We start from the raw sequence: 21,238 nt of genomic DNA, 5'->3' as shown, positions 1-21,238 counted from the left end.
TTCCCTTGGTCGCGCGTGCACGCGTCCAAATGAAATGTCTCGTGCGCGGACATGGCGAGCATTACACGCGCCTTACTCTCTCGCATATGAATAATAAAAGAGCCGGCAATGCGAGTTCTCGACACCCTTATTTGGCTGTTAACCGAGTCGGCGTGCCTGACGACCACCGCTGTGTAATCGTAATCATCGTTGTGTAGCGTTCAGTCGATAATTCATGTATTATTTTCCGCACGCTAATTCAAGTTCCAGACTACCGATCAGTTTTACAATTACACTCTTACGGATATTAGAGAGTTCACGGACATTGTATGCTCGATTCTCACGGTTCTCCCTCTATTTCCAGCTACGATCGCTTAGATAAAATGTCACCAGGACTTGGAGGGAAAACAGGATCGTCGTAAGATTACAATGATTTTCTTCGAAAAAAAAAAAGGCCGGAGAACGAGGACGCAATTAAAAGCGTGGAGTCGCGCGCGATTTCGCGCGATCCACGTTCACCCTGACCATTTACGCATTCACTGTACGTGGAAAACGCCAGAGGACGGTATTAAATAAGTACAAAAAGGTAACAGACTGACAATGAACGATGTACGTGCCGCGTGGAGAGAGAAGGCACGGCGCTACCGGGGACGTCTTGATATGCAGACGGCGTTCGTCGCGGCGGCATTGCCGAGCAAAGACCATCGGACTTCGGTTACGAAACGATTCTCGAAATACGGGATCGGATAGAGGAATACCAGTAGCCCGTCTCTTAGCAATAGCTTTTTCGATCTTGACGATCACGCCTGGCGAAGGTGGAGAGGAAGCGGTGTCCTTTGATTTTCTTTTTATTCTACTAAGAATACGAACTATCGGTTCTATCAGGTGAGAGGATTAATTTCCATCAATTCCTAAGCAGAAATATTGAAAGCAAATTTGATCTCGATGCAACATTCTATTCGGGGTTGCGCAACGGAAAGAAAGTCATCGACGACACCCCCCCGTGAAAAGAACGAGTGCTACGACTGCACTTTCGTTCGCATAGCTAGCCCGCTCGTTTTCTTACGATATCATTCCTCTATGCAAGAACCAAGGCGGACTCGTTCCTCGATTTCTGCCAGGTCATCGAGTCTCATTTACAGAAGGGCCGATCCTCGTTAAACGGCAAAACCAAGATCTCGACTGGTTGACCCTCGTGCGGTACGCCCACTCGATACCGCGATCTGATCGACGAACAAATCCCCGAAGTCGAATCGATCTGATTCGCTGTTTTCTTGCTAGCGGTACTCGATCCTCCGTGTGAAATGAATACGCGATTTCCTCGATGTTCCCGTTGTTGAATACTTCATTACGAACTGTTTAAACGTATTTCGTACACTTTCTAGCGGGTTCTTAAACTCTGGGAACATTTTTTCGTGGCTTTCGTCTGTCCGAAAATTGCAAATCGAAGCAAGAGGAACAAGTGTTTTTAAACTGGTCACATACTCTTATTCGTTGAGAAAATTTTAATGCAATTCTGATACGATGCCTTTTGTTCTATCGTGGAATTCATAGTGAAAATGATTTCTAAATATACCGCGGAATATTGATTGCACAGAGTAAAGAACAACACGGTTGTGTATACGAGGGAAATTGTACTGATATTAAAGTTGTTAGAATAAAACAAAGGAAACTGGAAAATTGAAGAATAATCCATTCTATCAATTATCAGATATAACAGATTATAATCGATACCTTTCTTCATCAAATTAACATTTCTCAACCTGATCACAATTCAGACGATTCAGTCGATCATGTATTCATCGGTTACCCACATTTTAAAAACCGTATGAAATCGAGGACAAAGAGCAGTCAACTTCTCCATGAAAATATACCCCCCCATACGTTTAGAAAATCCGCTGCGCTGACTCCAGCGTTTACTCGTAGCCAGTGTCTCCACCCACTTTGTCCCTGCTTACAGCTGCAGGCGTACTGGACTCGACTTTTCCGATCCTCCCTTGGCCCCGTGTTGCCCGCTTTTTCCTACGCCGCTTCCTTTTCCCGTCGCTCGTTCCACGTGTCCCCGGCTGGAAGACGGAGAATCGTCCTCTAGCTCGGGTCGATCTTTCGGGCGCGGTGGCAATAAAAAACAGTCCAGTCAGCGGGGCGTGGATCGCCGATGGCACGGCACCGGTTTCACCGCAGGTTTCGTTCATTTCGTTGGCAATCACTTTGCGCGTCCCCCTTTTCGCGATCCTCGCGTTTTCCAACTGTTCCTGGGAATTTTACTCCAACATTTAACCGTTGCCATACTTTGGCTGCAGAAGAGCAGCAAAAAGTGCAACATGGAAAATTTTCGATGCACCCTTCTTCTTGATTTGAAATAATTTAATTAGTGATTAATTATCTTCTTCTGTGATTAATCCTTGTATAGGTAACTGGGGTACCTTTCCATTTTGGAAGGATTTATGGTTGTTGTTGAATTGAATTTGATTCATTGATATGTTAGTATTTCTTGTACGACAGTAAATTGAAAACTGTTTACCTCTTCGGTGAGTTATGTTGAAACTTTTGGAGAATGGAGAGAGTGAAGTTGAAACTGTATGAACAGTCCAGGAGATCGTTTCTCAGACATAAAGCAAATTCGGGAATCAGTGAACGCTTCGTTTCACAGGAGAAAATCGATATAGTTATAATAATATTGCGACAGAAAGGAAATCGAGGCGATGAAATTCAAATTCTTGCACTCTTGGCACTTGTCCACGCGATATCAGAAAGAGGAGGATCCCTGGCGAGCTTTGATTCGGTGTTTCCACGTCCCCGATATCGTAAACTTAGATTCAAAGTTCGGCGAAGAATTGAACAGCTAGAAATGGTACAAAGTTAAACGGAGAAGAATGAGAATACAAAAGAAACATCTAACTTTGATTTACAGTATACGAAACTTCAGTATGTGATAAAAGATACTACTCTGATTAAAGCATCAGGTCGAAAAGATTAGTACCATTTAGAATTATTCTTAATTATCTTAATCAAATTAAATTTATGGTGTCGGTCATTAATCAGAAAATTACATACTAGAGCTATTCATTAAGGAGTTTAATTATTTCATCCTAAATGACTAATTTCTCATTAGAATCATCATTCGTCCTTCAAACCCAAACTAAACTACCCCTTTCAAAGTTAAAACTTTCCTTCAACTCTCCTTCTTCTCTAACTCTTGCACCACTTCCATTCTGTTGAAATTCAGCTATCCTAATCAAGCCTCCAGCAGGTTCAAAGTAAGTTACTTCCTCTCATAAGGAATTAGATCAACGATTCTAGAAACCACGAAAGGAAACGATCTACGTAATCGAGTCGAAGGAAGAGAACGAGGAAACGTTCGAGCTATTCGAGACGAACTAGATCCGTGGATCGCAGGATTTTCATGAACGTGGAGCATCGACTGGAAAAGGGAAAAGTGGTCGGCGGTGTGCGGTTAGGGTGCGGGAGGGGTGCAAACTCGTCGGTGGTAGCCGAGATATCAGTATCAACGCGGTGTAATCAGCGAACCACGCCCATCACCGCTATACTCGCTCCGTTCCGCCCACTACGGCAATTACACCCTCGAGTCACCCACTGGAGGGGAACATTAAACTCCGTTTCCCTCCCCCGATCGTCTCTCCCCAGATCACCGTCTCTTCGGGTCTCATTCGCTCGTTCCACGGCCACGTTTCTCCTCCTCTGGCCCGAGGCAGACAGCTTGCACGCTCGACTACTCGAGTCCGAGTCCGTCGCGAAACGATCCTCCATCGTGCTCCTTTTTTCACCCGACCCTCTTTTACCCCGACGAACCACCCTTGGCCGCTGCCGATTCGACGCTTTACGAGCGGCCGTGGTAATGAGAGCAATTAACCGAGAGAAATTGTGTTCTACGAGAAACACCTCTGCTTCGACGGTCTGTTGTGTGTCGTTTCGTGTGACTAGGGGGTTGATCGGGGTATCACATGATTTGGGGTGGGTTAAGGGGTAGGCGACTGGTTTGTGTTTCGAGATCTTTGATTTTGATGATATCTGGCCCAAGCGAAATTTAATTTCTTATTTTTATTGAAACAGTTTCAAAAAATTGGATATATTTCTCAGAATTTTTTGAAACCTAAAATGGTAAAATGGTAGATAAGTGGAATGGATTAATATGTTCTACTAATAGTGAGAAACAAGGGGGCGAATTGGATGTAGAAGGTGACAGACGTTGGATACAGTAGCAGAGGGCATGGACCTGGTGAAATTCGTCTCGCTCTCTCGAGCTACGATTTGTCTGCCCAATTTCACGGCCCTTTTGGGGAAAATGGGAAAATCTCCCGGCTCTCGACTGCAGTACCGAGTGTGGGAAATAGACCGCGTTTATTATTTGCCACTCTTCCTTCACGTGTCTGTGAGAATCCGTTCAATCTCGAATTATACCTATCATTATCTTTCGAACATGGATTATCTACCCTGTTACTTTTAACCCCTTCAACCTAACATTAGCACCATGTATCTACACAAAAATATAATACTGTTCCTGAGATTCAAGAATCAGAAAATTATTTATCTTAACTCCAAACTATAATTGAAAGTAATTTTCTATCTCAGTTTAATATACTTAATAACACCTCCATCTTTCTATTTTCGATTTCATTGAAGCTAATTTGTCAGAAACTTCCTGTACGAGCGAAAATAGAAAACCGTAAATCGTTATCGTTCAAACTTGCATCTGTATCGTTTCAAGTGTTTCAAGTCTTCCTGGAAAATCTAAAATTACACTGCAAACGTGTCGCGGTGATTTCCGCGGTCAAATTTCGATCAAAAACGTCCGCGATCGGGCTATCAATATACAATTCCGGTTCCGTGCCAGTGACTGTTCCAGAACGGATATCCGCGGCCAGGGATTATTAGTTTTCCGCTTTCAGAACGACTCCGGGGGTTTTCATCGAGCGGCAACAGTACGTCTAGGCCGTACGTTACGCTCTAGGGGAGCCGCTTCTGTCCTCCGGTAGGCGTGGTTGAAATCACGAGATGATTTATCCTTTGCGAAGCGGTAACTGCCGAGATCCTCGGCTAAACGACCGCGGTCCTTCGTGTATTAACCGTAATGCACTCTGCCGTTGCCATTGTGCCCACTGTATATAACTATACCTACCCTGTTCGCTTTTGCAACCCCTCGTCTAGATCTTCTCTCTCTCTCTCTCTTCTTTCTTCTCAGTTTCTTCGTTGGTTAGTTTCTGGATCACGTTTCAGATTTGTAGCCAGAAATCTTCAGAAACTTGTTTCTGATGTCCGTTTCTCATAACTTGGTAGAATTAATTTTTCAGTAAAATATCAATCTATGAATTCTTGTTAAGGATACAAATTTTTTAATTGTATTCTCTTGAGAAATATTATATCCACATTTTGTATTTAATTACTCCTGTATTTTGTACCTCCATCAGTTCTGTTGATAATAACTGTCGTTTGAATACTGAAATTATCATCATGCAAATATTGGGATAGAAAATTACGGCGACGATACACCAAACTAAATGCCTCGTGCACTTTGTGCCGGTGAACCCTGCTCTATTGTGCCCCTATAATTTCCTTTCCCCCGTTGCAACGCCCCGGGTCGAAGTCACTGTATGATCCACTTCCTGCTTTAATGCGCGTGAGATGCACGAACGTATTGATATTCGTGTAGTCGTAAATTTTGATCGATTAGGTGTCGCATAAATTGTGTCTCGTTTGCATTATGATGAAAGAACGTTGAAGTTGCTAATCGTGTCGATCAAATGGTACCTCAAATTAATTTTCAAGTGAAAGTATAACTACAAAAAAAATGATCGTTTAACAGCCCATCTGCTGAGCTCTCGAATAAGATTCCTTCCAAGAAACCCACGAAAAATCCCTCGTTTCGTTGTATTCAGAGCAAAAGTTCAGCCGGCGACAAATTAGCCGACTGCACAATGCACAAATGCATATCTACGAGGCGGTTAGGTTGCATGGCCGAAAGTGGCATATGGGGTCACGCCTACGGAGGCGTTCGACAGAAGTGAACACGGGGCCCGCTTTTTCCATGGGTCCCCTAGAAAAACGGGCCAGCAGCACGCGCCGCAGCCTGCGAAAATACGCGCGCCGTGCCACGCCCGTCGTGTACAGGGTGCAATTTTCCGCGTCGAGCCGATCCCATGGGAGACGGTGACCGCGTTTGCCAGTCGAGATCGACAAAAGCGACTCTGACACCCCTTCGAAGCGTCTCGCTCGACGTAATTGTCAAAACAACTCGAGAATCGATTACGGAGGCGAGCTATTCGAAAAAATGATAATGAAAAGAATGATATACAACGGAAAGGACAAATGGAATTAAAAGATTTTCTGAAGAAGGGAGAAGAGGAGAAGATTTTCCAAGGTTTCATGTTGGTGAATTTTGAAGTAACAACTTGAAATTTTCTATGAGATTTCGAATTCTCCAAATTTTTAATTTCAACTCGTGTTACCTTACCGGGAACTTCAAAGAGGAATCTCTTACCTTCGAACCGATGGGAATTAAAACACGTTCCTCGTGGTCACGACCTGAAATAGACGTCGGCGAGCATAGAGCACGCGTTTAATTCGCCTTAACTCGCGGATGAATAATGAAGCTGAGAGCCTCGGAGTCGACCGTTTGATCCATAACTCTCGACAACTCGCGGAATAACGAATCGTTTCTGCCTTGTAATATCGCACGAGTCGCGGGAAACAGGGCTGGGAGTCGATGGCTTGGTGTGCAATTCAGGTACACGATAGATATTCCACATGATACTCGCACGTTTTATTACCCTCTCGATATACACTTCGGCCGTTCTTCCGCTTCATCGCTGCCTTGATGCAGCTGTAATAATCGCACGCTCGATCGATAGAATATATCGTCGTAACATAGTACTCGTTGGATAGAGCGAAGGTTCGCTTAACGCAGGCAAATTATCTACAAGTACACGACCTACAGTCGTACGACCAATGAAACAGCCTAGGTACGCTGTGCGAAAGCTATTTACAGAGTTCTACCTACGATCCAGACGCTTATTTACATCGATTGATCTCCATAGAACGATGAAAAATCAAACACTATTCCAGGATGACTCGATCGGAATGAATTTGTTAAGGTAGGGTGTTCGGGAAGATCGTTTCGTTACTCGATTAGTTATACAAATTGAATTTCAATTTGAATCTTTACTTCACTTTTCGGCGTTCAAGATTATAGAGGCAAGTAGAGTGCAATTTGAGCTATGTAAAATTCAAATGGAAATTATTCGGGACCAAGTTCCAATATTTCCAAAAACACAAAAGAGGAAACATTCTCGAGTAACAAGCATCCTAAAATCTTCTCCAAATTTGCACTAAACCATCAAAGATTCACAAAGTCCAAATCACCCACCGATCTTAAACTCCATCGTTTCCTCCTCACCGTTCACCCTAATCAACGATACACCGTGTCTACTCTCACTAGTCCCATCCAAAGAATCACGAATCACCATGACCCCTCAAGTTTCATCAAGTCCGTGGTTCACCGTGTACCATTCACTACCTGCCGGAAGAGCTGAGTCCACCTCGATGAGAGGGCACAGTGAACGCTCTCAACCCGACTCCTACACCTATACCGACCCCGCTGTTCAGAGGACTTTGCACCTGTCCACTCAGATTGATGGACGAATTAACTAAGCCTAGTGCGTCTCCAAGAACGGACGATGACGCACTGGATGATGGACTCTCGCTGGTTGGTCTGACTCTTGGTGGCCTGGCACACTTTTCCAGATGATGATGATGAGATCTGACCGCCAGTCGACTGACGTGCACTGGAATGGGTACCACGATTCTGGTACCATTTCCGGAATGTTGACCAGAGGCTCCGTTGTGTCTGCTGGAAGCACCAGCCGTCGCCATGTTGGTCGCTCCGGTACCAACACCCCCTCCGCTCAATCCAGCCTTCACCCTCTTCCATTTCGCTCTTCGATTTTGGAACCAGATTTTCACCTGCACTTCTGATAATTTCAACGCATGAGCGATGTGCGATCTCTCGGTTAAACTGAGGTACTTTTTCGCGTGGAATTCTCTTTCGAGTTCCAATAATTGCTCCGAAGTGAAGGCTGTCCTTCTGCGTCTGGCTTTGTTATTGCTGGACCCGGTTGATGAAGTGTTTTGACCATTTTCTAAAGATCCTCCGGGACTCACGTTGCTGGACGCGTTGCTGGACATGGTATCGGTTGGGTCGTGACCCTCCCCGGTGGTGCTCAACCCTCCACCCTCGTCTTCGCTGTCCGCCGAAGCGCGACCGTTCTCGGAACCTGAAAAGAGATTACCTATGTGAGGAACAGACTGACATATTTCTACAGAAGTAAATTTCATCGAAGTTTGAAATGTCTCGAGCATCTTGTAAATACCTTTTTCTATGGATTTAGGGTATATTAATGTTGGAAACGTGGAAGTTTCTGAACACCTGTCGGCTCTAGTTAGAAAAAAAAATACATCAAAGGGAATACGAGAGTACGAACCTGCAAATTGAAGAGAACTAAGTCAAGTACACCCAAGATTTAATGAGATTTGCTGTTACGAGAATCCAATAAATTTTAAATAACTGGAACACCTTTGCATTCATGCACTCCACGATACTTGGTATTGTTAATTAATTTTATTAATTCAAATTGCATAAAATACCGAGGTAATTGAATGGTATGCAAGTGATTATGGCTGTGTTTTTAAAAGCATATTTGCTTTTGAATACTATAAATGCCACGTCATTATGGAAATCAATTAACATCGATTACAGTAAAGAAGAAGACAATTTAATATGCGGGACACAATAACTCAATCATAAACCGTATGCTTCTCGATCGAAACTTCATTTTCTATTATTTTCCAGGTGTTCCATGCTTTCCTTCTCTTTTTACGAGCTACCTAGTCTTTGTTGTGTATTTCAAGTACCATGTAGATGAAATATTACAGGAATTTCAATGGAATCGTTTTACTTACAAGGAAGTAGAAACTTTGTCCCAGGAATACGGTAACAGAATCTAACTTCAACTGGATATTATTGATAATTCAGCGGTGTGATCGTTGCGGGCATTGTTTATGACAGAAAATATTGATTAAAGCGCTTGGTAAAGACATAGAAAGAATCTATAAAAGCAGCTTAATCCCTTCAGAAGGTGTTATGTTGTCTCAACCCTCGGACGGCGGACCATGGAGAGAGCTCCAATTTTAATTTAATTTTCTATTTCATATTATTTTTATTCTCCAAATTTTACACTGTTCCTTTAAGAATTATTCTTACAATATATGAAACTTAAGGATGGGTATATCTTTTTAATTCTAGAGCAACTGTCAAATGATAAATTCAATATTGCTGAAACAAGAGGGAAGTAATTCACTTTCTTGCAATTTCAGGAGAAATAAATTGATCGATCGAACGTAAACGAAACTCCCTCTCGACAATCTTATCCCGGAACTAAGCTCTGTATTCTTCCCGAGTGTATCAAGCCACGTTACAATTCCACGACGAAGTTACCGCGAGGGAGTTTGATGCACTCGCGTGTTTATTAATTCATGGATTTTCGATTGAATGGGCTATAACATTTCCTCAAGCTGAGCTCGCGACGTCCTACGAGAATCCCACGGGCAAACATTCGGGCGTTGTCCCCTCTTAGTCTTTACACTTTCCTCTTAGTCTTTACACGAATGGTATCTTTATATCTTTATAATCCCCTGCTATTTAGGGCTGTGATCGAATAGAGCAATTGCTCGATATCGTTGCATGAAAGGTATCAGGTGCTTAGAAATGGTGAATTGAAGAGATAACAATAGAATATAGATAAATATTGCCAAACATTATCACATTCTATCAATAGTATCTCAATACAGTTTGGAGAGTCTCAAAAATAATTCCCAAAATAGGAGCTCTATTTTTACAGTCGCTCAATTTGCATTATCATTGCAATTATTAGAAAAATATGCGATACTGCATTGTCAATATAATTTGGAAGCTACTTGGGTGGCCAATCGCCAGATCAAGGTTCGATCCGGTTCTTGCACCGTCGGAACATATACATCTTCGTGATAATTTCCTGTCCGACGGACCTCTTGAAAAATAGAAACAGATGCATTTCCTTGGCAACTAGATAATCTTACGACCGTACGTGGACACGATTTGTCATAATTAATGATCTTTCTTATATCAATCCACGTCCGAAAGCAGAATTGTTAAATTTATGAAATGAATTAAAATTCATACGAGTTCTAATTTCCTCGTTATACATTGATTCGTGTAAAATAAACGAATCATTGTACACGGTTAAAATTTCTAAATAGCATAAATATTTCTGTACCGATCGTGCTCATTAAGAATTGAATTGATGACTCGTCAGGAAATCTCATTTCGTGTTCTGTCGATAAACCTGTCACCGAGCTATAAGCTCTTGAGCAATTTTATGTAGGTTACACCGACACGACTACATTTAATACGGATTAGTTATTCACCAGTCGACTATCGGTGATCTAATTTTACGTGTCCGATTAAGTCGGTCCCTGATAGAAATTAGACGAACCTTTAAAACGTGCAATAAATCAATACATCCCAGTGGGAAAACCGTCTGCTGAAAATTGTTTCAGATGTTTCCATGTATAAGTGAAAAATTGTTAATTGGTAATCTTGTCTCGTAGATAGATTATCTAAATATTATTCGTGTAAAATCTTGTTCATTAGCTTAGATTAAGCGAATGCTGTTTTTCTGTTAGTCTATTAACTGTATCGATTAATAGAAGGGTCCGATTCCGGTCATGTTGTTGCGAGGGGACACTTTTTTTGGCAGAATTTCGGTTCTCCTTACGTATAACAACCCGAAGAGATCCTCCCTTGTCGTGTAGATCGCCACAGGGTTCGTGGTGGGTAATGAATAAGAAAAAAATCTGCTGAAATTGCGAAAAAAATACGGAATCGAATTACCTCCTTTGTAGTTTTTTGATGAAAGTGTATTAACCCTTAGTGATCGACAATTTTCTTTATAATACTATAATAGTAATTAATAGTGGTATTATAACTGAGGTGTTTCACTCTTCTACCCTTCGTCGTTTATTCACTCTTTGGTGTTACGAGATTTACAGAGTGGATGCTGCCCTCTTTAAAATGATTTAAAATTGAAGTATTGAGTATTGAAATGTAGTTGAAATTGAGAGTAAAAGCATCGCGAAAAAAATATATGGCACCTGGATAATAAGATTGACAATCAGCTTCCAATCCATTTTCGATTTTTAATTCATATATCAATCACCGTCAAACGATCATTACGTGGTTTCCTTTAAATCTATGTGTGCAACGAATTCTTCAAGGTGCTATAAATTCGCCGGACAACAGGAACGACGTCAGTGACGAAGTTCTCATTGAATGCCCTATCAGAACCGTTTCACTAAATAATTTCATTTAGTCTGCGATCGATTCGTCATGTTCAATTTTATTTATTTTTAGAAGATTCCTCCTATAGAACGTTTCATTAACGACGTTAACTAACGCATCAGTTGAATAAGACATTTCTTAATGAAAGAAGATAATTCATTTTTGAATTCAATAGAATTAAATTAATTTCTCACATCTTTGAATGTGAATGATAAAATATTGCTGCATTGATAGATTTTTCTTTTATACCGATTCTAAATTTTAATCGCACTGCTATTTGATTCATTTCTAAATTACTTTCTGCAAGCTTCTAGCAATTGAAAACATCAGTTTAACAGAGTTCATTCATAAATCCGGCTTTCTGTAAACGAAGAATCACGACTAGAATTTCATTAGCGAAATGGAGCCCATTTTAAGACACATCGTGGTTCGTTTAAAGCACTCCAGACGCTATACAAATAGAATTGTGCGAAGCAACGATCGAACATCCCTTAAATAGAATTTACATGTAACAATCTTGACAGTTTTATGAATGAAAACTATGAAATCAATACCCTCACTTATCAGTTTAAAGAGGGCAGCATCCACTCTGTAAATCTCGTAACACCAAAGAGTGGATAAACGTCGAAGGGCAGAACAGTGATTCGGATGGAACATTTTCGATGATCGAGGGCCAAGGATAGAGAGTAGAGAGGAGTTTCGATCGGTGTGATTCGTCGCTACGATCGGCACACCGGTTCGGCACGGTGCGTCATAAATGACCGATGACAGATTCCTCGAAGCCATTTCGTTGCGCATACGAAATCGCCTCGGTCGGCGGTACATCAATAAAAAGTGATCGGCTACGAATAAATGCGCGCGACTTCGTCGATCGTCCGTTCGCCCCCCGCCGCCCTTCGGAAATACGTGATCGGCGAGTTTCGACTTTCCATCTTTGATAGACCACCTCTCCCTATCCTCGAAACTTTCATCGTTACTATCACTATCTCTGTTTATACTGTACACGATAATTAGGGTTCGATAAGTAGCTCTCTGATCAGTAAGGGTTGAAACCGATAAGGGTTGTTATGAGACAGATCTTGAGAGTCAAATCTCAATTTTAATTATTGTCATTTTTACATGGTGCAAAATGAATTTCAGTGGATGTATAATGTAAATCTCATGCGATGCGTCACGCAGTAGTGAAAAACCTTAAAAATGCGGCAATGATTTATAGAAAATCAATATATTGGTACGATACCATTGTTCTTCAATTACTGCGTGCGCTATAGTTTCGAAGAAGAGAGGAACAATAAATTGTACGAAACGAGAACGAAAAATGATTAGTAATCAAGCAGCGTGTCGCGTGACTTGGTAGATTCGTGATCAGCGTTCATTAAGTTGAATATTGTTTCGAGCAATTATAATCTTAATTTTGACTATCAAAAAAAAATTGACGATTATATATCTTCCATCGAATTTTACCAAAGGTGAAACAAAAGGAATTCCATATCTTTTTTCATGGATTTTCCAACCACGAAGGGTGAAAAAAAGAAAAAGACAAATGACACCTGTGCTATCCGAGGAACGCGAATTGAAAAAAATCGCGATGGACACTTAAGGATTCGAGGAGCGTATCCTCCACTACGATCGCAGTTGCCACGAACGAAGCCGGCAAAGGACCCGAGATACACAGTAGCGTGCATAAATTATAGTCAGCCGAAAGTCAAATCTCGCACGGTCGCACACACGCGTGCACGCACACCTGTGACATTCCGTGAGCACACGCACGGTTTACGTACGTGGATACGGTACACGTTGAGTCCTGGCCGAATTTCAAACGCTCGACGACCCTTCGACGAAGAACCCTTGTTCCTCGAACGCAGGGCCATCGCACGGAAATTTCTTCGATCCGGCTGATAATTCATCGATTATACTTTTCCGGTGAATCGATGCTCGATAGGACGAACGAAGGGATTTTTCTAATGAGCTTCCCTTCTATACCGTCACCACCAATTTAAATATTATATTATTCTTACAATTTTTATTCATTTTAACTCGGTAAAATTTAAAATGAAATCTTGAAAAATTAGAAAATTTCTATTTCACCAAAGAAATTTTTAATTAATATAGCTTTCAATTACAAAGACAATTGAATAGGCTATATTACCTTGTCTAGATTTCGAAAGATCGTGAGCAGGTGATGCTGGCGAATCAATACTACCATCGTCTTCACTGTCTGTGAAGCTGGTTGAACCACGATGGTTTGATGAACGCTGACAAGCGACCGGATAAGCTGCACCCTGAAGATGATTTGTCCCCGCGCCCAGATGCTGCGATAATCGACTTTGGTAGAGATCCTGGTGCGACGGATAACTGGCGGAGGTATGCGCTGGTAACATCGGAACACCGGAAGTCCCACCGCTACCGTACATCCGCATCGGTAACCATGCACCGTATAAACCGAGTGGCATACCAAAACCTGGAGAATCGTGATTCAATTAATGTATCGTAAATTGACTGATGTGTCCTTCTAATTATGGCTCGTTAATCGAAATTAACGACCATTAATGATTGCATTCTAATAACACTATCCCACGTTAAAATAATATTTAATATTTGATTTGGAAAATCATTTGAAAATATATTTTACTCGTATCAGAAATTTAGAAGATAGTAATGATCCAACTAAAAATGGTAATTCGCGTTTGATTTGTTTTGTTATCATTTGACGTAATATCCTGTATTCTATCAGAATTGTGATTCAATGAAAAAGATAACAATTCATACTATGCTTTATTTTTACCCGCAAATGAAGTAAAGAATGCTATTTTGATAAACTGTTCCAATCAAATCTCAAAATCTTTATGTTCTAATTCGAGACATTTAACTGTGCATATTATATGAACTAGACGATCTAATGAATGATCGATTGAACGAAATATATATATACGCCAGGTGGATTAACATGAATTCGAATGATATCGCGATCTTAAGGTGACGTAACATTTAAGATGACGTTTAGAAGGAGATTTATTTCAGGAAATGGATTTTATCCTTTGCTGAAAGTAGGACACGTAGGAATTCAATTATTCACGTTACATCCGGCAACTGCAATATCCGGGAATGAAAAGACGATTGTAAAATATGTATCTAATTGTAATTAATAATTGAGAAAGTGCAGTCAGTCGCTTTTTGACATTAACAAGATTGATATGCTACATTCAAATCTGTAGATTTAGAAATGAACTAGAAATTGATATTTCTGAAAAATAATGTTTTACCCTTTGTTTTAGTTGGAATCATTTTAACATATAATTACTATAATTATCAAAATTATCATAGCTCTAATCAGTGTTAGAGTTATTATAACTTGATAACAAAATTATACTTGCAACCCCTGAATTATGAGCCAGAAATGAAAATTTTATGAAATTAAAAAATTTTCTTTTTTGACATCATATTTTTTGATTTTTGTCCCTCAAATATAGAAAAAAGAACGTGGAATTTGAAACACAAACCAACCAGGGGATAGTGCGCTGGCCGCCGCAGTCGCCAGATAGTGTCTTTGATAAAGATACTCCCTATCTCTATCAGAATCTTCTTCATTTTCATTCGTCCTCTCTCCTTGAGTTGTTGGATCACAGTTTCCTTTTTGCGCACCGCAATTTCCTATCAAACTTTCAATGGTAAACGGTTTTGGTGTCGGTCGACGTATTAACTTCGATTCTGCTATCGATGATTCGAGTTCGTCGCTCGCTGATCCAACGTCAAGCTCTGTTTCTTCTATATTAGAATCCATCTTTATTGGTTGATTCGTATATTGCAATACTGATTAATATAATCTTCAGTGTTTTAGATGATTTTAATCATGATTTTCAGTTCTGTCGCAAGAAATTATTGCGAAAAGTGAGTGATTCTTCGGTCACCTTTGTCTTTTAAAATGGTATTGGAATATCAAATATTTCATTTACACATCACTATTAATATTAGTACGTTTAATGCCTGTCTCTTTAAGATTGCAGTTTATTTAAAATCTTGGTTTTTAAATGCTTAGCATTGTTCAAAGTTAATATACACAGTAAGTAATAATTTACAATTCAATCCTAGGGATGATCACATAAAATTCTTAGAAATCACAATTTCTTTTATAGTCTCGAACAGCCCAAAATCACAGTGTTCCCAAATAGAGCTGTTCCAATTTTGCATTCATACCACAGTGTCAAACTTCTTCAAACACCATAGAAAGGCCCAAACTGCTCGTTTCTTTAATCAACCATCATTTGCAACATAGAATCACATTCCCCTCATAGTCTCGAACAGCCCAGAGTCACAGTTTTTTCTTCTAACTATAACTGTCCCAACCCAACACAATCCACCTTTTCAAACTTCTAAAATTTGACGAATCTTTTCTAGACTCAATCTCCTTCTCCAATCCAAAATCACAGTTTCAAATAATCCAAATCGCAGTTCTCTTCCAAACACAAGATTACTCGGTCTAGCACAATCCAACAAAATCCCAAGTCCCTGATTTTGCTCCCGCAATCTTACTTCGTTTCAAATCGCAAAACGTCGAGCCGCAACACACGTGACACTTTGGTCCACGATCGTTGCCATGCTGACTGAATGCATGCTGCAACGTGGGTGCAAGAGACAAGATAAGGACGATGAGAGAAGCACGTGGAGAGGACCGTAGCTGACACGAGTCGACGGGAAACTGTCGGCGGTCGGCGAGCCGCATTTCAATTGCTGGGCCGCGCCGACTCGCTGCGGTCTGGCAGCTGGCGTGGCCGCGGAACCGCACAGACGCGGTTATACCGCACCGGTGATTGGTCGTTGCTTGAACCAACTGGGTGCCCGGACGCGCCTACCGATCCATGGATCCGCCATCTTGCTGCTTTGGCCGCTTTTGTCCTTCCGTGTTCGCGATCCATCGCTAGCATAATCCAGCTCGGACCAAGGGTCAAATTTCAGGACCTCGTACATGTCCAGTTCCCATGGCGTCGATTCCCGGTTAATTGCTCGTTCTCCCGGTATCGTGCTGGCATTCTATCCCTGCCTCGTACTCTTTTTTTTTCCCTTTTGTTTTATTTCCTGCTGTGATCGGTTTTTATCGTTACTTTTGTTGTTGGGCTAGGTTGATGCTGTTGCTGATTTTCATTTAATGAGGGAGGATATTAGGGCTGCGTTTGCTGGTTGATGGGGTGGTTTATAAAGGGTTGTTTACAGTTTAAAATAAGGAAAAGGTGCGTTCTTTGATGATAGTGATGTTTGGACAGTGGTTTCATGTAGCTTTGGAGTACAAAGTACAGAAGGATGACAAGTATCTGGTAAAATTGGGGAAAGTGAAGGAGGTGACTATGATTATTTCAAGATTTTCTTGGTATAATAAACAAAATTTCCTCTAAACCAAACAATTAAAAGCCAGACTTGAAATTAATTTTTCCACCCAATATTTTTAACCAGCAATTTAATGTTCACAAAGAATTGCATCCAATGAACGAGCATCAACCTGTGCACATAATCGACATGGTTATTAGACCGGTATGCACTATCGGTCACGTGGGTGTATTTACGTCATAACGAGTATGCAAAGCGATCAGCGTTAACGAGCCAGCTCGCTTTCAACGCGCTGCGTACGTTTACCATAAGCCCACCAAGCTTGTCCCATGTATTTTTATCGTTCACTCGCGAACGCCGGCGATCAACGTGTTTCCCATTAGGTAGCTCGCCGTGCCACCCCCGCATCACGCTTCTTTAACGAGCGAGTTTATCCGTTCGATCTTGGCGCGAGCCAATCCACTTGCAGGATAATGATGTATCCTTCTTGCTGTCAATCCGCTCGGCGTCATCGAGATTGCGCTCGCTTAACAAGCAACATCCGTCGCGCACTTTCGAACCTTCTCTTCAGCTTTCTTTTAATAATAGAATGAAGAATACGTTTATTTTGGTGCTGATAAGGTTAAATATGGAAATAAAATAATAATCTCGCAGTATAGTGGACGCTCGATAATTTCTCGTTTCTTAGTGCGCCCCTCCTAAGTCTAAAATTTGGGGAATTATTAAGCAAGTTCAGTATTTTGCCAAAACAGAGTTTGTAATCTCTTAATTAAGAGATTGAGAAAAAATCCATAGCCACTTTGTCGTTTTATTATTAGTGTTTAATCGCAAGAAAAAGAGGAGAAAAATTATATATCATATAATTTCTTGTTCATCATAAAGAACCTCGGGTGGCAGGTTACACCCATGGATCATTTCTTCTGTTTGTAGGCGTTTCCAAGCTGGCTAATCGGTACATCACGCTAATAGTGACGCTATTTCGGCACTCGTTAACGCGACACGGCTCTAATTGAGCCTTACAGGATCTAAAGTTAAACGGCTGGTCGTTATATAAAGCGCAAGGCCATGTATCTTCGAGCTCGTTGCAAGTAAATACCTTTAGAAAATTTCAAAAAATAATCGCTTTATTACAACTGTTCCTTCTCTTTCCTCTCTTCAACAATATACTATTTTACATCCAGATGTTCTGTGATAGCCTTTGAACATTATGAATGAGCATCTTTACGAACCGTTGTCAGTTGAAGTTTATCGTGCGAGGAAACAGTCTTGACTAAAGTTATTCGAGTAACGACCAAACGGAAATGAGTATCGACCGGATCTACTGGCGGACGCGGAGTCTGACAAAGTAGCACTTAACGGGTTGTAAAGCAACATGAAAGCGTTGCACATAAAAATTGTGAAACGATCGGTGCTTTCACCGAAGGACCTAATTATGATACAGTCGGGTACTTTGAAATTTTTTAATTTACAATTTCGATTCATAAATGATATTTTGCTTGTGTTTTATAAAATTATCTAAAACGAGTCTCAAGTGTTCTGAGCGAATGATTTCTCTAATCTGATGTAACCATGAAAGAACGAACCGTGAAACTGACGATTGTTCTCACGAAGGGTGTTTCTTCAGCAGAAATTCACGGAACGTTCATTCTTGTCATCGTTTTCCCCCCATTTCACGCGTCGACTTTACAAGGTGCGGATTTTCTCGAGCAGAATCTCGTTGCTTGCCACGGAGCAAGTGGAATAAGCGCAAGGAGATTCAGACACGAATGCTCAGACGGCCCTAAATCTTGTCTCGCGAACCGAACCGTTCGCTTTCCTCTCTTTATTTTCCTACGCGAAGGCGTCGTTCCGCGACCCGCAAGCTTTCGTTACGCACGTGTGAACGGAATCGTCGACTCTTAAACGCTTCGGTTCTTAAGCGTGCCGCGACACTCGTAGCAGCACAACTTTTAATTACTCGCTGTTTCGTCGACGAAGGAGAACGATACAATAAGTACAGTGTCATTTAGAATTATTGCTGCTGCTGTAGGTAGGAATTGAAAAAGAAAATTGAATAGAAGAAGATAGACGTGCTTAAGGTAGTAAATGCATACGAGTCATTATGGATATTTGCTTGTCACAGTAGAAAACTCTATATTTAGTGCGACATACTTTAATAAGAATTATATCATTCTTCGTATTTTGAAGTCAAAGTTCAAATGGAACAATTATGGATGGTACTGTATACATTCGACGATTTATTTTCTCCAGGATTCTTTCTTCCTTTTATCTCCTCCGGACAATTTGTTCTTCTCCGCGTTCCTCTTCCGCCTCCCTGTTTTCCTGCATTTCTCTTCCTTCTCCCTCTCGCGTTTAGGGGTCGCCATCAGAGGGCTCTTTTGATTTACGATCGAACGGGGTGTTTGTAGTTCTCGATGATTTACAAGGAAAGTTTGTGTCAATTTTGAAAAACAGGAAGGCGAACTAAAATGTAGATTTGAAAAATATCTTCAAAACAAGAATCTTGAATTTTTTCATCTTCTTGAAATTTATTTTTCAAATTTGATAGCAGGAACGAAGAGGAGAAGATGTAAGAAATATTTGAAGAAAAACAAAATTAGCACGTCTCTGGTTATGCACAATTTCACTCCATCCATATTCCCATTCCTCGAGCAGCGTCCACGATTCTCGAATCCATAATCCCTTCAAACCCAGTTCCACGAAGAGGACGAGCTTTTTTCAGCGGCGAGCAAGCACGAGACACTCGAATCCATCAAACGTAGAAGCGAAACGCGAAACGGACGAGGCTCTGTCCCGTCGAAAAAGGGACACGGGTGCCGCGGCTGCGTTTCTAAAGATAGCAGCACCTCGAAAGGGTCTAGAATTCGCGATTCGCGGTGTACTGTATTATTTCCGTTCGCTACGGAAGCTACGAGGGTTGCTCGCGAAAGGGTGTTAGAGAGGAGAGAAATCGATGGTTAGCAAATTGGTGGGCGTCGTGTAAAAGCGAGACGGCGCGCGTACACGGTGCCCATGGTAATGGATTAACCAGCGAGCTACCGTGCGCGTTACCCTCCTCCGGGAGGACAAATTGTGCGCGGTGAATAGGGAGGCGACGATACCTGTCGCGAAACCTAATCCCACCTTCGTGTCGCTACGCCGGCCGGACATTACGAATTATGCACACGACGAACTGCTAGTCTCGTAATCGTTGGGGTTTCCGTGGCGTGCATCGCGACACGGTACATTAACGTCGATCCTGGCTGCTACGTTCGAGTTGGCTTAAATGACACATTTTAGGACAGAGGTGCGCAATTCAGGGGTCATCGAAATTCATTTTCTTTAAATTTTCATAGGGCTAAAATAATATCCCAGAAGCCACGGGAATGGATAAACTGTCATTGTGTTCGGATCCGGAAGACCCAACACTTGACTTTTGTTGATATTGGGCCGAAAAAGCCAACCTGAGTGGGATAAAACACCCACCAGGCGCCTTATGCCCGTATGTTTTTTACATGAGGACTAGATTGTCCTCAGGATCTTCCCAAATTTTCCCAAGATTAAATGCAAATAATAAATTCTATGCTGATCTTTAATCAACAGAAGCCGACGATGCACCCGAGTGCACCGTAAGTATACGAGTTTACTAAGCGATAGTATGCACGGAAATATGCCGCTTAAATTATTGTACGCAGCATCGTCGTTGAGACGTTAAACGGGCGGCCAGCGTCTAAATCACGTTAATCGTACGGGACACGACTTAAACGGGTGCTATCTTGGGAGGAAGACCGCGGTGGTGAAGTGGCGAACGTCCTCGGCGCTAAATGGGACGTGTTTTCAATTATGCGTGAAATGAAGGCGGCGATGCGTGCATCTGCTTGCCGACAGACCGCGTGAATGCACGTACGACACATCGTTTGAGTACGTGTGCTCGTACGAGACTTAAAACGTTCACCGCTTGACTCCAAATAGCCGTCAAAATGAATTTAATCTGTCCTTAATTGTTCTGGTAATTTGTAACGAGTAATTTGTTCTCGTAAATTTGCGATCATACCGATCCCCAAACATTTTCTGACAAGGCTAACTAATCATTTAATACTTCAAATACTACAGGATCTTGATTATCTAAATTAATTATTATATATAATGACCAGGGTCCACGAAAAGTTTTCATAATTTTCAATTTGAAAAATTTGGAACTTTTGGGTTCAGTGTTCGATAAATTTACCCAGCAGTTAAATTATCCATAAACCGTCGATGGTACCGCCCTAACGAGTACACATGTGTGAGGTATACACACCTACACATTCTCAGCTGTGATAGACGGCATGAAAACCATGGAAGCTCACGATGGTTAACGCTCACGACGCATGGTAATCACGAATTCGATTGATTAGCCGACAAAGTCGAGCCGACAAATTAGAGGAATGCCATCTACGTCCCTGCTCGGCTCCCCCGTCGTCAAACCACATATGCATACTCGCTTCTGTTCGTGGACGAAGCGGGAAGATTATCTGATTCCACGTGTGTGTACGCTGACGTCTTCTTCTTCGTCCACGTAGGCGTTCC

The 21,238-nt window shown here is 41.5% G+C and overlaps 1 protein-coding gene across 1 annotated transcript; it reads right to left on the bottom strand.

The window, feature by feature from the left end:
• Nucleotides 1-6,428: 6,428 nt before the first annotated feature.
• unpg (homeobox protein unplugged) lies at nucleotides 6,429-19,994 on the bottom strand. The gene is made up of 3 exons (XM_034317714.2): nucleotides 14,876-19,994; nucleotides 13,521-13,832; nucleotides 6,429-8,270 (listed from the first exon to the last, which is right to left on the bottom strand). Exons 1-3 carry the CDS (start codon nucleotides 15,150-15,152, stop codon nucleotides 7,510-7,512), a joined length of 1,350 nt encoding a protein of 449 aa, XP_034173605.1. The 5' UTR covers nucleotides 15,153-19,994; the 3' UTR covers nucleotides 6,429-7,509.
• Between the last annotated feature and the right edge of the window lie 1,244 nt (nucleotides 19,995-21,238).

Source organism: Osmia lignaria, chromosome 16 (assembly GCF_051020975.1).
Source record: "Osmia lignaria lignaria isolate PbOS001 chromosome 16, iyOsmLign1, whole genome shotgun sequence".
NCBI lineage: Eukaryota > Metazoa > Arthropoda > Insecta > Hymenoptera > Megachilidae > Osmia > Osmia lignaria.
The sequence above is the reverse complement of the archived record's forward strand: the minus strand, read 5'-3'. Positions and strand labels throughout refer to the sequence as shown.

Excerpts from the sequence above, each read along its gene's own strand:
- unpg (XM_034317714.2), bottom strand. The coding sequence starts at position 15,152 with ATGGATTCTAATATAGAAGAAACAGAGCTTGACGTTGGATCAGCGAGC. Across the intron at positions 13,833-14,875 it reads GGCCAGCGCACTATCCCCTG|GTTTTGGTATGCCACTCGGT; the intron begins GTTGGTTTGTGT and ends ACGATTCTCCAG. Across the intron at positions 8,271-13,520 it reads TCTTTCGAAATCTAGACAAG|GTTCCGAGAACGGTCGCGCT; the intron begins GTAATATAGCCT and ends ATCTCTTTTCAG.